At 30.3% G+C, this 18,951-nt stretch overlaps 1 protein-coding gene across 2 annotated transcripts; it reads right to left on the reverse strand.

Annotated features, from left to right (window-relative positions):
- Positions 1-1,036: 1,036 nt before the first annotated feature.
- Positions 1,037-18,570, reverse strand: LOC106065059 (F-box/WD repeat-containing protein 9-like). Of its 2 annotated transcripts, none has more exons than XM_013223822.2 (11): positions 18,411-18,570; positions 16,265-16,371; positions 15,449-15,601; positions 14,842-15,027; positions 14,118-14,260; positions 12,022-12,156; positions 11,736-11,848; positions 9,221-9,455; positions 8,480-8,593; positions 7,898-8,056; positions 1,037-4,528 (listed from the first exon to the last, which is right to left on the reverse strand). In XM_013223822.2, exons 2-11 carry the CDS (start codon positions 16,308-16,310, stop codon positions 4,427-4,429), a joined length of 1,386 nt encoding a protein of 461 aa, XP_013079276.2. In that variant the 5' UTR covers positions 16,311-16,371; positions 18,411-18,570; the 3' UTR covers positions 1,037-4,426. The 2 variants fall into 2 exon arrangements, with proteins under 2 accessions (XP_013079276.2, XP_013079275.2); XM_013223821.2 differs by having other exon boundaries at positions 15,440-15,601.
- Between the last annotated feature and the right edge of the window lie 381 nt (positions 18,571-18,951).

The following is an 18,951-nucleotide window of genomic DNA, read 5'->3' on the forward strand; positions in this document are numbered from 1 at the left end:
TTCTCAGAATGGAGGCAAATCTATAAATATTTATCCAAATAGTTATCTTATTTGGTGTATGGGATTGATAATCTATAATTATTTAAAAATTAATTAGCTCTGCTCTTATTTATAGGCTTTTAATGCTTATTCTGCTCTTTCATTATAGCATCCTTGAAAGAGTTTATTTTTATGGTTTTAATCTCTTACAGTCTTCCTTTATTCATACTCTTATTTCTCCCCCACATTACTTTCCTTTTTCTTTTGCTTCCTAAGTCTATTCTGCACGAGAATCTTAACAAAATGTAAACAAAGAGGAGATTACTGTGAAAATCCCCTGCTGTGCAATTGGCCTCTATCTAAAGTGAAATTAAATAAATCATTATTTTCCACTTAGTTTTGAGCAGTTTTGCTTCAGATAAATCTAAAGTTGTTTTGCATAGTCCTTTGGCACAACTGATTTAAGCTGTGACTTGGGTGAAATAAAAAAACAACCTACAATCCAGAATTCTGCTGCAAGTATCATTAGTTTTTTTTAAACATTTGTCTAGCTGGAAAAAGAAAGTACCTTTTGAAATAAATTTTAAGCATACGCAGATTAAAGCTAAGCCTGCACTTAATTTGAAACATCTCTAAAAGTTTTAGTATAAAAAATCTAGAATAGACCGACTAGACACATTAAACAATAATTTTTTTCTTATTTAAAGAATGCTACTAATTTCTAAGATCAACATTAATTAATAAGCTCAATAGAATGTTTCTAATTGAAAAAAAAAAGCCTAGGCTATTGTGTTCTTGTATGATTTATTTCAGAAGACTTTTTTTCTGTAAATGACAGGATTTGTTTCAGAACTTTCAAATTAAAGCAAATCTAAAGCATCTTAACAGGATTTAGCAATTGCCTGGGTATCATCATATTTTTATATTTTCTTAATTTAATTTATTGTACTTTCTGTTAGACCAGGGAAATGATTGAAATGAAACATACTGATATGCTCGAGATTTAATATTCTACTGGGTTTGGGTACAACTCCTAAAAATAAAAAAATAAAACAAGTTTTTGAGTGTACATTGACTTTTACTCAAAGCGTAATACATCAAGTACAGAATGCAACAAAATAATTATTAATTAATAAATGCAAGTCAGTGGAGCAGGCCTTAACATCAATCTAAAAAATGCTTAAAATCTTATAAAAAGCTATAAGTAGCATAGTACTCTAATGATGATAGGTTTGGGAAGACAGAAAAACATATAGAAACAAAAAATGCTAATTTGGCTTGGACCTGCAGGGACCCAGTGGAGAAGTGTATGTGAAAGAAAGAATCAAGAAATGGATACATCTCAATTTGGGTGGAGGAAATGGAAGGAACAGAGGTGATGACTCTTATTTGAAGCATTTCATGGTCCATCATCCTCTTCTCATGTAACTTTCTTGAACATAGCACACATAAAGAATTGCTCCTAACATTAATTTATTTTTCAAATAGATGACAATGTAATTTGATTTAATTAGGCTACATCTAATCTAAAAAAAATGATTACAGGCAGTTTATGTAACTAGATATTAGATTTTTATTTTTCTTACAGATTTACACAAATTTGTTTTTAAAAATCTTAACTGTTATATATTTGTGTTTACTATATCATTGATGTTAACTAGAAAATTAAATTTTAAGAAGCCAAAAGCCTTTTTTTAAGCTAGCTTATGTCACTTGTCCTAAGCATAAATTCCAATATCCAATAGAAAATACTAGTTTTTAAACTTCTAGTGTAGTTTATATCAGTGTTAATAGCAGCTAATTATAATAGAGAATGCATGAAGGGGATTATTAGAAACAGATTTTGGGCTTAAGATTTTTTATCCTTATGAAATGTTGAAGTTGACTGCTGAACTAAGAGGCAAGCTAGAGAGAACAAAGTATTGCTCATTGATATAGGACTTATAAAACAAGTAGTAAAAGTTCTATTATTGATTTATCCCTAGCAAGTAACCATGAAAATCTCAGCAAAGACAAGCAATTGAAACTGAGATGGTAAAGACATACTTGGATATGAGTGAAACTAAAATGGTAAAAACCTACTTCGGTATGAGTGAAACTGAAATGGTAAGGACATACTTAGATATGAATGAAACTGAAATGGTAAGGACATACTTGGATATGAGTGAAACTGAAATGGTAAGGACATACTTGGATATGAGTGAAACTGAAATGGTAAGGACATACTTGGATATGAGTGAAACTGAAATGGTAAGGACATACTTGGATATGAGTGAAATTGAAATAGTAAGGACATACTTGGATATGAGTGAAACTGAAATGGTAAAAACCTACTTCGGTATGAGTGAAACTAAAATGGTAAGGACATACTTGGATATGAGTGAAACTGAAATGGTAAGGACATACTTGGATATGAGTGAAACTGAAATGGTAAAGACATACTTGGATATGAGTGAAACTAAAATGGTAAAAACCTACTTCGGTATGAGTGAAACTGAAATGGTAAGGACATACTTGGATATGAGTGAAACTGAAATGGTAAAGACAGACTTGGATATGAGTGAAATTGAAATGGTAAAGACATACTTGGATATGAGTGAAACTGAAATGGTAAGGACATACTTGGATATGAGTGAAACTGAAATGGTAAGGACATAATTGGATATGAGTGAAACTGAAATGGTAAAGACATACTTGGATATGAGTGAAACTGAAATGGTAAGGACATAATTGGATATGAGTGAAACTGAAATGGTAAAGACATACTTGGATATGAGTGAAACTGAAATGGTAAGGACATACTTGGATATGAATGAAACTGAAATGGTAAGGACATACTTGGATATGAGTGAAACTGAAATGGTAAGGACATACTTGGATATGAGTGAAATTGAAATAGTAAGGACATACTTGGATATGAGTGAAACTGAAATGGTAAAAACCTACTTCGGTATGAGTGAAACTAAAATGGTAAGGACATAATTGGATATGAGTGAAACTGAAATGGTAAGGACATACTTGGATATGAATGAAACTGAAATGGTAAGGACATACTTGGATATGAGTGAAACTGAAATGGTAAGGACATACTTGGATATGAGTGAAACTGAAATGGTAAGGACATACTTGGATATGAGTGAAACTGAAATAGTAAGGACATACTTGGATATGAGTGAAACTGAAATGGTAAAAACCTACTTCGGTATGAGTGAAACTGAAATGGTAAAGAAATACTTGGATATGAGTGAAACTGAAATGGTAAGGACATACTTGGATATGAGTGAAATTGAAATGGTAAAGACATACTTGGATATGAGTGAAACTGAAATGGTAAGGACATACTTGGATATGAGTGAAACTGAAATGGTAAGGACATACTTGGATATGAGTGAAACTGAAATAGTAAGGACATACTTGAATATGAGTGAAACTGAAATGGTAAAAACCTACTTCGGTATGAGTGAAACTGAAATGGTAAATAATTACTTGGATATGAGTGAAACTGAAATGGTAAGGACATACTTGGATATGAGTGAAATTGAAATGGTAAAGACATACTTGGATATGAGTGAAACTGAAATGGTAAGGACATAATTGGATATGAGTGAAACTGAAATGGTAAGGACATACTTGGATATGAGTGAAATTGAAATGGTAAAGACATACTTGGATATGAGTGAAACTGAAATGGTAAGGACATACTCAGATATGAGTGAAACTGAAATGGTAAAGATATACTTGGATATGAGTGAAACTGAAATGGTAAGGACATAATTGGATATGAGTGAAACTGAAATGGTAAGGACATAATTGGATATGAGTGAAACTGAAATGGTAAGGATATACTTGGATATGAGTGAAACTGAAATGGTAAGGACATACTTGGATATGAGTGAAACTGAAATGGTAAAGACATACTTGCATATGTGTGAAACTGAAATGGTAAGGACATACTTGGATATGAGTGAAACTGAAATGGTTAAAACCTACTTGAATATGAGTGAAACTGAAATAGTAAAGACATACTTGGATATGAGTGAAACTGAAATGGTAAAGACATACTTGGATATGAGTGAAACTGAAATGGTAAAGACATACAAGTGAATTTAGAAAGCATGATGACAGGTTTGCCAAAAGAAAATCTTTTTAGATCTTTTTAGACCTCCCAGTTTATGTGGATAAACTCCCTGGTTTATGTGGATAGACTTTAAATGGGAGAAATGGCTTTACATATTGTCATTGCTCAAGGGTTTAGAGAGATTTTAGAATCATTAAATATTAAACATATAAGAAATACAATAGAGCACCATTGAAATGCAAAATGAAAATAAATTGCTACAGTTATGAAATGATCATTTTTGAAACATAGATTATAATTTTTTTTTCACATTGTAGAGGCAATACATTTTTTTTAGTAAGCTCTAATTATTATGTAAATTTTTTTTTTTTAAACTAAGACATAAGACTCCTTTTGAAAACTTTTAGGAAGCCATACTCCTATACAGTCCTCTCCACCTGCACTCACAAGAACACCATTTTTATAGTCAATCTGAAACAAACCAAAGCAAAGTATAAAGACATGATATATCTCATCAAGAATATAGTCAATCTGAAACAAACCAAAGAAAAGTATAAAGACATGATATGTCTCATCAAGAATATAGTCAATCTGAAACAAACCAAAGTATAAAGACATGCTATGTCTCATCAAGAATATAGTCAATCTGAAACAAACCAAAGTATAAAGACATGTCTCATCAAGAATATAGTCAATCTGAAACAAACCAAAGTATAAAGACATGCTATGTCTCATCAAGAATATAGTCAATCTGAAACAAACCAAAGTATAAAGACATGCTATGTCTCATCAAGAATATAGTCAATCTGAAACAAACCAAAGTATAAAGACATGCTATGTCTCATCAAGAATATAGTCAATCTGAAACAAACCAAAGTATAAAGACATGCTATGTCTCATCAAGAATATAGTCAATCTGAAACAAACCAAAGTATAAAGACATGCTATGTCTCATCAAGAATATAGTCAATCTGAAACAAACCAAAGTATAAAGACATGTCTCATCAAGAATATAGTCAATCTGAAACAAACCAAAGTATAAAGACATGCTATGTCTCATCAAGAATATAGTCAATCTGAAACAAACCAAAGTATAAAGACATGTCTCATCAAGAATATAGTCAATCTGAAACAAACCAAAGTATAAAGACATGTCTCATCAAGAATATAGTCAATCTGAAACAAACCAAAGTATAAAGACATGTCTCATCAAGAATATAGTCAATCTGAAACAAACCAAAGTATAAAGACATGATATGTCTCATCAAGAATATAGTCAATCTGAAACAAACCAAAGTATAAAGACATGCTATGTCTCATCAAGAATATAGTCAATCTGAAACAAACCAAAGTATAAAGACATGTCTCATCAAGAATATAGTCAATCTGAAACAAACCAAAGTATAAAGACATGTCTCATCAAGAATATAGTCAATCTGAAACAAACCAAAGTATAAAGACATGTCTCATCAAGAATATAGTCAATCTGAAACAAACCAAAGTATAAAGACATGATATGTCTCATCAAGAATATAGTCAATCTGAAACAAACCAAAGTATAAAGACATGCTATGTCTCATCAAGAATATAGTCAATCTGAAACAAACCAAAGTATAAAGACATGTCTCATCAAGAATATAGTCAATCTGAAACAAACCAAAGTATAAAGACATGCTATGTCTCATCAAGAATATAGTCAATCTGAAACAAACCAAAGTATAAAGACATGCTATGTCTCATCAAGAATATAGTCAATCTGAAACAAACCAAAGTATAAAGACATGTCTCATCAAGAATATAGTCAATCTGAAACAAACCAAAGTATAAAGACATGATATGTCTCATCAAGAATATAGTCAATCTGAAACAAACCAAAGTATAAAGACATGTCTCATCAAGAATATAGTCAATCTGAAACAAACCAAAGTATAAAGACATGTCTCATCAAGAATATAGTCAATCTGAAACAAACCAAAGTATAAAGACATGTCTCATCAAGAATATAGTCAATCTGAAACAAACCAAAGTATAAAGACATGTCTCATCAAGAATATAGTCAATCTGAAACAAACCAAAGTATAAAGACATGTCTCATCAAGAATATAGTCAATCTGAAACAAACCAAAGTATAAAGACATGCTATGTCTCATCAAGAATATAGTCAATCTGAAACAAACCAAAGTATAAAGACATGTCTCATCAAGAATATAGTCAATCTGAAACAAACCAAAGTATAAAGACATGCTATGTCTCATCAAGAATATAGTCAATCTGAAACAAACCAAAGTATAAAGACATGTCTCATCAAGAATATAGTCAATCTGAAACAAACCAAAGTATAAAGACATGTCTCATCAAGAATATAGTCAATCTGAAACAAACCAAAGTATAAAGACATGCTATGTCTCATCAAGAATATAGTCAATCTGAAACAAACCAAAGTATAAAGACATGTCTCATCAAGAATATAGTCAATCTGAAACAAACCAAAGTATAAAGACATGTCTCATCAAGAATATAGTCAATCTGAAACAAACCAAAGTATAAAGACATGCTATGTCTCATCAAGAATATAGTCAATCTGAAACAAACCAAAGTATAAAGACATGCTATGTCTCATCAAGAATATAGTCAATCTGAAACAAACCAAAGTATAAAGACATGTCTCATCAAGAATATAGTCAATCTGAAACAAACCAAAGTATAAAGACATGTCTCATCAAGAATATAGTCAATCTGAAACAAACCAAAGTATAAAGACATGTCTCATCAAGAATATAGTCAATCTGAAACAAACCAAAGTATAAAGACATGTCTCATCAAGAATATAGTCAATCTGAAACAAACCAAAGTATAAAGACATGTCTCATCAAGAATATAGTCAATCTGAAACAAACCAAAGTATAAAGACATGTCTCATCAAGAATATAGTCAATCTGAAACAAACCAAAGTATAAAGACATGCTATGTCTCATCAAGAATATAGTCAATCTGAAACAAACCAAAGTATAAAGACATGTCTCATCAAGAATATAGTCAATCTGAAACAAACCAAAGTATAAAGACATGTCTCATCAAGAATATAGTCAATCTGAAACAAACCAAAGTATAAAGACATGTCTCATCAAGAATATAGTCAATCTGAAACAAACCAAAGTATAAAGACATGCTATGTCTCATCAAGAATATAGTCAATCTGAAACAAACCAAAGTATAAAGACATGTCTCATCAAGAATATAGTCAATCTGAAACAAACCAAAGTATAAAGACATGTCTCATCAAGAATATAGTCAATCTGAAACAAACCAAAGTATAAAGACATGTCTCATCAAGAATATAGTCAATCTGAAACAAACCAAAGTATAAAGACATGCTATGTCTCATCAAGAATATAGTCAATCTGAAACAAACCAAAGTATAAAGACATGTCTCATCAAGAATATAGTCAATCTGAAACAAACCAAAGTATAAAGACATGTCTCATCAAGAATATAGTCAATCTGAAACAAACCAAAGTATAAAGACATGTCTCATCAAGAATATAGTCAATCTGAAACAAACCAAAGTATAAAGACATGCTATGTCTCATCAAGAATATAGTCAATCTGAAACAAACCAAAGTATAAAGACACATTTTCTCATCAAGAAGTGTTCAAGTTGAAAACTATCCATAGCAATTTTTAATAATTGTATCCTCATTACAATTTAAAAATACTATCATTTGAGTACCAACACTTCTGGCCAACAGAATCATATCTCTTCAAGTTTTTGACTATCAATATTTCTAGCCAATAAATTCATGTCTTTAGTTTAACTCCAAACTCTGGATATTTTCTTACTTTTGCAATTTCTTTTTTATGGACATTAATGGAAGCAATGCTAGTGGGTTCTCGTGTTGGATCTAAAACTTTGATAGACTTGTCCCCTGAACAGGTAAATATGGCACCAGGTGTAGTGATCAGGCCAGTCATTTTTTCTGTGTGTCCCACATTGTAAGTCTGAAAAGTAAAGAAGTCATTTCATTCCAAGCTATTTACCCATTTACTTATTTTGTTGAGCCATTTTTTAAAATCTATCTGATCAAATATAATTTAAATATAGATTTTTAGTTCTTGAAATATTAAAGCTCAGAGCTTTTCAAAAGGATGACATTAAGCAATAATTAAATCATGTACTAAAAGTTGCAATTCTTTATTCTTAGGATAATTTTTAATTGTGTATAACCATTATTATTATCATTTGAATTAATAGTTATTTGGCTATTGTAGATGTTTTTAAACACTACATAAAGAACTCTATTTACATATTAACACTTTATCAAATTCTAATGTATTATTCTGTGGGCAATTATTGCAAACATTGTAAATTTTTATAGTCCAAAATAATAGTCTAAAAGGATAAACATCAGCCCTCTGACTTACCCCAATGTACTGAAAAACATCCTCTGTGCCATCATGCAGATGTAGATTTCCGGATACATCACCAAACCACAACTGGTTATTACTGTAACTCAAACATAGAGGATATTTGTCCAACTGAAAACAATGAAAATTTATAAAGACATTTCAAACAAAAGTTATAAAAAAAAAAATTGTTTGGTTACAATAATTATAGCAGTCTGTCAGATATTTACAATCTTTTACAAATCTTTTTTAAATACTCTATATATATTCTATGAAACTTGAAATGCATATTTTGTTAGTGTTAATTTTCTAAATTTATTTTACTTGGAGTTTTTCTTAGCATATATTATTTAATCTAATTTTTATAAAATACAAATGCATAAAGAATTCTAAATTACAATTAGTCCATTTATTTCCTTTTTCATCTAAGTTGGCTACTGTTTTAATTTTTTTTTAAATTCTAATAAAAAAACTAAAAAAAAAAATAAATGTAATATGGTCTCAGATCTCTGAACATTTTGCATTAAACAAAGAAGACTAATTCTATAAAATATTTAACTACTGAATGTTTTTCAAAAGTATGCACTTTTGTCCACCAGGAAATCAATGTTTAATGACAAAAAAAAACCTGATAAAGTATAAACATTTTTGTTTGCATGATTAAATATAGTTTGCTTAAAGATGTGCCAATTATTACTTCATATATTTACTAGTTGTTTTTCAAAAATAGTTAATAGATGTTGCATGTTACACACATACCTTGAACATCATAAAAATTTTGCCAGCTCTACGCTCAAAAATTGATATTGACTTATCCTCACTGCCAGAGATAATAAAGTGATCACTTCCTGTGACACAAAGCACTGGTTTAGTATGGAATACCCTCGAGCGTACAGCAGAAGTCCGTCGATCAATGAAGTACACTTTTTTATCAAAGCAACTGGCCACTATTTCATTATCTTCAGCATACAAAGACAAGACTGGTGCTTTACATCTGATAGAGATTGTAGAAAATGGCTGATTATTAAATCATTACAAAAAATTTTATTTCTCAATTATTTCAAAAGAAAATACCTTTCATAGGAAGTGAAATTATAACTATTAACTTATTTGTATGATCCGACTTTATACTACAACTTGTATAAAAATATCCTTACTGCTATTCATTTAATAGGCTTAAATGTTTCCCCAATTAATTGTATGTAAGCCAGATATTCAAGACTTTCACAAAATAGGATACACATGATATGTAACACATAATAACAGTAGGACTAAGGTATTAAGGCTATTAAGAGAAGAAAATATGGTAAAACATAGACAAACCCAGAGGAAGACTTGAACCACTGACCCCCAACCCAGCATCTAGTATTCACTTTCACTAACCAACGGGATGGTATTATTTGTTACATATCATATTATTTAAAAACATTTCAAGTTTATTCATAATTTGTTTCAGCACTTTAAGGCTTCCAACTCCATTTATTTAACAAAATAGTCATTTAAAGTAAATAACTTCCAGATTTGTTTCAAGTACAGAATCTAATTTCTTAAAACTCCATCCCTTTCCCAGTTTGTTTGCAAACCTTCTATGCTACACATCAAAATTAATTTCACAGAGAAAAGCCTTTTTCCATTAGCTATATTAAAATATTTGGACAGAAGGGGAAAAAAAGTCACAATTTACTAAATACTACTTACAAAAGGGAAATTCTATAGAATAAGGTTATAGAAATTTTTTAACATAGATAATCTACTAAGAAAACATTATCAAGTAGTCTTATCTTATAAATTACAGGCATTACTACAAAAGAGAAGATAATAAATAATAAACAAATAAATAAATAAATTTTAGCTTTTATATAGCGCTACTTTCATGCTTAATAATCCCACCAATTTCCACATGTCTTCTCTTATATAGTAGATGTCAACCACTCAATTATAAAGTAGATGTCAACCACTCAATTATAAAGTACATGTCAACCACTCAATTATAAAGTAGATGTCAACCACTCAATTATAAAGTACATGTCAACCACTCAATTATAAAGTAGATGTCAACCACTCAATTATAAAGTACATGTCAACCACTCAATTATAAAGTAGATGTCAACCACTCAATTATAAAGTACATGTCAACCACTCAATTATAAAGTAGATGTCAACCACTCAATTATAAAGTAGATGTCAACCACTCAATTATAAAGTAGATGTCAACCACTCAATTATAAAGTAGATGTCAACCACTCAATTATAAAGTAGCTGTCAACCACTCAATTATAAAGTAGATGTCAACCACTCAATTATAAAGTACATGTCAACCACTCAATTATAAAGTACATGTCAACCACTCAATTATAAAGTACATGTCAACCACTCAATTATAAAGTACATGTCAACCACTCAATTATAAAGTACATGTCAACCACTCAATTATAAAGTACATGTCAACCACTCAATTATAAAGTAGATGTCAACCACTCAATTATAAAGTAGATGTCAACCACTCAATTATAAAGTAGATGTCAACCACTCAATTATAAAGTAGATGTCAACCACTCAATTATAAAGTACATGTCAACCACTCAATTATAAAGTAGATGTCAACCACTCAATTATAAAGTAGATGTCAACCACTCAATTATAAAGTAGATGTCAACCACTCAATTATAAAGTACATGTCAACCACTCAATTATAAAGTAGATGTCAACCACTCAATTATAAAGTACATGTCAACCACTCAATTATAAAGTAGATGTCAACCACTCAATTATAAAGTAGATGTCAACCACTCAATTATAAAGTAGATGTCAACCTCTCAATTATAAAGTAGATGTCAACCACTCAATTATAAAGTAGATGTCAACCTCTCAATTATAAAGTAGATGTCAACCTCTCAATTATAAAGTAGTGGTCAACCACTCAATTATAAAGTAGATGTCAACCACTCAATTATAAAGTAGATGTCAACCACTCAATTATAAAGTAGATGTCAACCACTCAATTATAAAGTAGATGTCAACCTCTCAATTATAAAGTAGATGTCAACCTCTCAATTATAAAGTAGATGTCAACCTCTCAATTATAAAGTAGATGTCAACCACTCAATTATAAAGTAGATGTCAACCACTCAATTATAAAGTAGATGTCAACCTCTCAATTTTCAAGGAGATCTGATCCCATCACTTCCCGATAAATAACTTTTTCCCCTACTGCAAACACTAAATGGACTACTCAGTGCTTATTCTCTGTCCTGTTATCAAACTTCCAACTCACTTAAATGATGAAGCTAATGAGCATCCAACTTCAGCATCAAACATTCTTATCTGATTGTCCCAGCATCCTGTGATTACCTTTTTATCAACAGAAGTTATGCTCCAAATCCATCCCTGGCAATGAAAACATTTACAAAACAATGTTCAAAAGAGCAAGCTCATTTGCGCTATATTAAAATTGCATTATTATTATTATTATTTAATATTGTAAAACAAATTTCTCCTGGATAATAAAGATATTATCATGATAAAGAAAAAACACACAAGCATTGTATTGTTGAATTAACCTCATGTGCAGTTTTGTTCGAATGGACCAGCATTTCCTTGATTTGTTCCTCACTGGCTTGATTTCCAGGATACTTGGTTAGGTCAATCAAATTCAGACTTCTGTTGCGGTCACCAGCTACAAGTATTTCACCACCCTGTAGTTTGGATGAGATGAAACTTTTAAGTAGTGAATACAATTTTATTTTCATACCTTGAAGACTTCAAAACAAAAAAAAAGGATTTATTAAATTTTAAAAAATTAATAAAAATAATTGTTGAATGGTTAATCAGCATGCAGATCAGGGCCTTCCAGGGCTCTAATGTTACTGTTACAGACAGGAATTTAAATATATAGTTGTTTAACAAAATAAAACTATTAGTGTAACTGATAAGACACAGAGGAAATAATATGTTGAAAACAATGTTTTGGCAACTAATGGTCAATAGCCATGTGAAATTTTTTTTTAGACATTTCTGTAGATAGTTAACTACGAAGCAAAACGTTTTGGCACGATGATCATTTGGACAAAGTGTGATATGTTTTGATCGCATTGTTTATATTCATTGTATTATTTCTTTAAAGAAGAATGATGAATATCTATGTTTTGTATGTGTATTATTTGAGGATAGAACAAGAGATATTTTTATCCATTATTTTTGGTCTTTAATTTTGTTTTGTAATTATTGTTAAATCAAATTATAATGTGAATGTGGGCTTTATATTGCCCAAATCAAAATAAAACAATAGGAAAAATTGATGCATTTTTAAGTGGATAAGAAAATGATTTATTTAATTTAAAATACCTTCAACAAAAAAAAAAAAAGGGGGAAGAAAACTGAGAAATGTCCTCCTGCTATCCTTATAGTTCACACTATGTTCATTAATAAGTGTGATATATCATTTATTTCATGCATGTGTGTTTGTATTTTAAATAATGTTCTTATTATGTTGGCTTGTGATTGTTTATTTATTAAGTGGAACATTTTTATTTTCAAAAATATTTGTTTAAGTAATGATGTTGATTTACAAACAAAAACTAATATTTGTTTAAGTAATGATGCTGATTTACAAACAAAAACTAGGCGAAACAAGGATAGGAAAAAATACAATCGATGCAATTTTTCTTTTACACACACAAAGAAAGATTTATTTTATTAATTTATGGTATCTCCAACTATATATTTATTTAATATGTGCGCAGTGTAGGTCTTCCCTTTAGTTGTTTGTATTTATCTGTGTCAAGAAAGATCTGTCACTCAAATCACCCTTACCCAAAATAATTCTATGAAATAAAATCTATCTTTTAAAAGTTTCTTAGCTTTTAAGGACATTTAACTAATGTCAATACTTTTTAAAATGTCTTTTGAAAATACAAATCAAAGGAAGTAATCCTGTGCGCTTAGCAGAACTTGCATGTAATTTAGGGGGGAGAGGGAAGCATGTCATTTCCATAGTCTCACTTCAGGTTTCATGAAATAATGAAAACCTTTATCAAAAAACAATTTGGTGGATGGGAGTTGAATTAATAGTATACATACAATAATATAGTTTAGTGAAATAAATTTTATTTTAAAAGCTATGTGTTTTTTAAATTATAGTCAGAATATCTCTCACCAAAATGTCACGTATCAAGTTAACCAGGTGATAAGGAACCATAAGAGCTAGATGCAGTATTGAACAATAAACAATTATTTCTGGAATGTACACCTTTTCATATCCCACAGTGGCGTAGCTAGGGTGGGGGTAGGAGAATTTTAACCCCCCCCCCCCCCCCCCCCCCCCGGGCCCCCACATGAGGGAGGCCCCAGATGAGTGTTTTTTACATTAAGAATTAAATATTACGCAAAATGCTAGGGCCCCCCAGACAGGTCATGGCCCCAGGCCCCCAAACGATGGAAAATTCCTAGCTACGCCCCAGATATCCCATTAACTTTGAAACTGTCTAGCTATGTGTAAATGTATTTCAATTATTGTAAATGTGTGTGTCTTTATATATTGAGTTAAATGAAACCTAAAAAAAAAAAAAAAAAAAAAAACTATTTTTTTTTAAATGTAATAATGTAATAAATATATAATAAAATTTCTAAAGAAGTTGACACATTAGAGACTTTTTACTTGCATAAGATGCACAGCATCCACACCTCCATAAATGTTACAAGAGTACATAAAATTGTGAGTAGACTGATCAATGTTAGACCAGACTCTGTGCATATCTTCTCTTGCCACACAAGCATCATCCCATTGAAAGTTGGGAGGACCTGGGGGGCAAAGAAATTGTTATTTTAAGAGTTTTATGACTACCATGAAAATATATCAACAGTATCAAATCAGACAATAGTAATCAAAGCATTTTTAAATGCTGGAATATTCTTTATATCTGCGCTTAAAAAAAACAAGTTGATCAATGTGTATGTATTTCAAAATAACTGTAATGTGTGACTGAGTGGTAGGTTCTGCTTGGCTACCTGATGACTGATGGGACAAAAGTTTGAGTCCTGATGTACACTAGAAATGCTAAATTTGAATTTAAACCAGCTGTCTTGTGTTTTCTAAGCGCCTAAAAGCAGAATAAAGCCTTCTACCAGGAACTGTATTTCCCAAATGTCCACTAGAGATAGGATGGTAGCGCACTGAACTTCAAATAAGAGTATTGAAAATGCACTTTAGAATAATAATAATAATTTTAAAAAATAGGTTGTCATTGCTGCAGTGTTATTAGATACAAACTCGGTGAAGGAAACCTTTAATTTCATTTCAAATGATATAGCAAACAACAAATTACATAAAAAGCACACAAAACTTAATATTACTTTTTAAAACTTTATAAATAAGAGCTTACATGGCACGGCAGGATATTTTTTTGAGAACCTAACAGTCATTCTCATCTTCCAATACGTTTCATTGTCAAACATTTCCTGGAATCTTTTACACACCTGACTCAAGGCATACTTGACAACTCTAGCTTCCAGGAATGTTGCGATGTGGAAGAGAACATCATCATCCAGCTGGTCCAGTGTTAAAGAACCTAAAGAAAGATTGAAGAAAACAATGTCAGCAACAAGTTTTAGCCTTACTACATTGCATCTATACATTGTTATTGTTATAATAGTAACACTGAGGTGGACAATTGTAGTGAAACTGAATTTCCATTAGTTTGGACCAATAAAATTATCTTATCTTATCTTTAGCTATAACTTATTTTCTCATTTCAAATTAGTCAAACCTTTAATTAATCTTTATCATTCTAACTTATGATAAAACTTTTTTTATTTGTTTATAAGTGCTAGAATAATAATATACAAGTGAATAAATGATTTAAACTCTTAGGGAAACAAAACAAGAAACAGGTTAAAAAAATAACACTACCTAACCAGTTAATCTATTATACATTAATAACAAGAATTATCTAAAAATAAATGAAAAAAAAATTCAATTACACATATCACCAGATAATTCTGACATTTCTTCTTTATTACTGTCTGGACAATATTCTAAAGTTTCATTTTCGACAGGATTGTTCAGATGACATTTAGAGGCATCACACTCATGAATTCCAAAATTTTTATTACATTTAAGCTTTTCTTTATTTTGATTATCATCTGAAAGAATGAAAAAAAATCTGTATATATATTTACTGTTACAATTTAAAAATCAAATTTTGTATTAGGTTCAATACACTTTGTGTCTAAATAATTTCTTATCTAACTTTCCATTCCTAAAAAAAATATTTAAAAATAAACATCAACTTAATTTTAGTATACATTTAAAAAGACAAGTATGTAAATGACTATTCATTAGGTGGGCCCCACTAGGAGAGATAATACTGATTTTCACCACCATTAGCTATTAAATGAAAAACAAAGATATAGATAGATATTTTGCAATTGTATCAAGAATCAAATACGAAAGATATCTCCCCTTTCTTAGGACTTTTTGTTGCCATTTTATAATTATATAATGACAACTTTTTAAATTATTTACATTTGTCTCTAGTAATAGTTTCATATAAATCACTTAGTACCTTATATCAATTTGCATAAAGATATTTCAAATTAAAGGGTTTCATGACATGACATTTGTATTATTTGTCATTGATAAAAGTCTAAGGGAGATAAAAAAAAATGGTTTTAACTTATCAGGAAAGCAACAGCATCAGATTAAGATAATCTTGCTAATAGAAATTAGGACTAATAATTTACTGAACTTAAACTTGTCAGATTCAGATTTTATAGCTATATCAAATGGTGGCATTTTTTTGTTACCTTTTGTTGACATAACCGGAAGACTGAGAACTGTGATCCTATGCATGAAGGATGTATTATTTTCTCCTGTATATTTGTGTCTCAAGAGTTATCAACACATGAAGCATCTATCATAGTTGGGAAAAACAATTTCAAAAGTTATTAATAATTATTACACATGAACATAAATAAAACATAAACAAATATTATCAAAATTACATTTTCTAAAGCTATGACCCATATAGAACACCATACATTTGTTAAGCCTCATAAATAAAAAAATCCAAACAATTAACAAAAAAAAACAAACAACATTAATTCATTTACAGTTTATATTTAATATATTTTTTATGATAGCCTACTCATCTAGACAATTTAGATTCTAAAGACACTAGTCTAGAGTGACAAGTCTCTATACTAGATCTTTATTAATTATATAGCTATAGAATAAAAAGTTATTAATAATTATTACACATGAACATAAATAAAACATAAACAAATGTTATCAAAATTACATTTTCTAAAGCTATGACCCATATAGAACACCATACATTTGTTAAGCCTCATAAATAAAAAAATCCAAACAATTAACAAAAAAAAACAAACAACATTAATTCATTTACAGTTTATATTTAATATATTTTTTATGATAGCCTACTCATCTAGACAATTTAGATTCTAAAGACACTAGTCTAGAGTGACAAGTCTCTATACTAGATCTTTATTAATTATATAGCTATAGAATATAGATCTCAATTTGGATCAAACACTACTATTCTATACAATATCTATTAGAGCTTATTTCATCTCTATTAATAAATTAAATAGATCTAGATTTTTCTAGATAGTCATAGATGTAGATCTAGATATCTTGTCACTTATGAAATAGATTAAGCGAAGGAAAGCGCTCACTAATGGCTGTCAAAGAAAACACTTCAGGGACACTCAAAGCTTCTCTAAAGGCGTTCAACATAGACCCAGCCACCTGGGAGACAGAGGCACATAACAGAGCATCATGGTGTTGCGCTGTGAAAACTGGCGCACAAGTTGCTGAGGAAAAGAGAACATCGCTGGCAGAAGAAAAACCCCAGAGAAGAAAAGCAAGGCCAATGAGCAGCCGAACATTCCGGGCTCACATAGGTCTCACCAGCCACATGAGGAGGTACAAAACCCCAGTGCAAAGCCCTCAGCCCCCTGGATGACAAAGTGATCATCATCGAACCATGATGAGGATGGACAAACTATATGTATATATACTAGATAAATATATAGATTACAGATCTGAGATAGTCATATACTAGTGTCCCAGTTACTTGTGATTATTAAAATTAAATCAATGTCATGATGGGTGACTTGGACTAGAATACTAGTAATGCTAACAGTCTAGATCTAGATCTACTTGGACTGACTTCGAGTTTATTTTATCTATTTTAGTTGACTCTGTTATAACAAGATCTAAGATCTCTAGATCTAATTTAAATATTTTAAATTACTAAATTAGATCTAGAATACTAGATCTATTCATTGATTTTGATCAAAGACTCCTCAATGAGTCATTCTCATTGTGACTCTATGACTTATTATTAGATCTAGTAAGCTAGTGACTTATATAATCTAAATTGAATTGAGTTTATTGAGTCTATTGACATTACATAATTATTATTATGATATGATTCAATAATGATTGTATTTGTATTACACTTTACAGTTTACAGTAGACTAGTCTACTCTACTAGTCCTAGGTCCTAGTATTTTACTATTTACTACTTATTACTAGTAATAACTAGATCTAGTTATTGAGCTTATTGAACTTAGTTACCCTTATTCTAGTATGACTTAACTAGTTAGTCAACTTAGTTTTCTTAGACTTAGTCTAGACTAGAGTCACTAGACTTAGAGTTGAGTTAGAGGTATACTCACGGTATAGTCTATTAATTATCTAGAAATCTAGATTCTAGATCTAGATTCTATACTATATACTAGACTCTATATACTATATTATATTAACTATATACTTTTATAGTATATTATAGTTATAGTATAATAAAGTTATAGTTATAGTTATAATATAATAATACTACTAATAGACTAATAGTTATATAGTATAGTATATATTCTATATACTAGATCTATAAAAAATATAGTATAGATTCTAGAAATGTATCACCTTAATTTAGATCTAATCTAAAGTAGAGGCATTATTTCTTGAAACTAGATCTATATAGATCTATTTTTATTGGACGAGACTCTAATTTCTAGATGTAGACTCTAGTTTTAGTAAACTGTATGACTGTACTGTAGTGTAAACAAACACAAAATGGTGCCAACGTTGATTCAATTATTGTAACCAGGAAAAGCTGTCAACAGCCCAAATTTATAAAAAATAAAAATTAAATCAAGTACACAAATCTTATCTTATAGGCCTATAATATAGACGTTACTTCAAAAAAGAAGATGATTACGTCCTATGCGTCATGCATCTATTCATGGACGTTAACAAATTACTTAAATTCTGCCAAGTCATTGGTTTTCCTGGCTGGTTCAGGCAATCCATTCTAGTATAATAATAATACACTAATAACATCCCCTGGTCACTTCATCCCCCGGTCACTTCATCCCCGGTCATTTCATCCCCGGTCACTTCATCCCCGGTCACTTCATCCCCGGTCATTTCATCCCCTGGTCACTTCATCCCCTGGTCTCTTCAT

The sequence above is a fragment of the Biomphalaria glabrata genome, chromosome 5 (genome assembly GCF_947242115.1).
Source record: "Biomphalaria glabrata chromosome 5, xgBioGlab47.1, whole genome shotgun sequence".
Classification (NCBI taxonomy): Eukaryota; Metazoa; Mollusca; class Gastropoda; family Planorbidae; genus Biomphalaria; species Biomphalaria glabrata.

Excerpts from the sequence above, each read along its gene's own strand:
- LOC106065059 (XM_013223821.2), bottom strand. The coding sequence starts at position 16,310 with ATGCATAGGATCACAGTTCTCAGTCTTCCGGTTATGTCAACAAAAG. Across the intron at positions 15,602-16,264 it reads TCCGGTTATGTCAACAAAAG|ATGATAATCAAAATAAAGAA; the intron begins GTAACAAAAAAA and ends TCATTCTTTCAG. Across the intron at positions 14,261-14,841 it reads AAAATATCCTGCCGTGCCAT|GTCCTCCCAACTTTCAATGG; the intron begins GTAAGCTCTTAT and ends TTTGCCCCCCAG.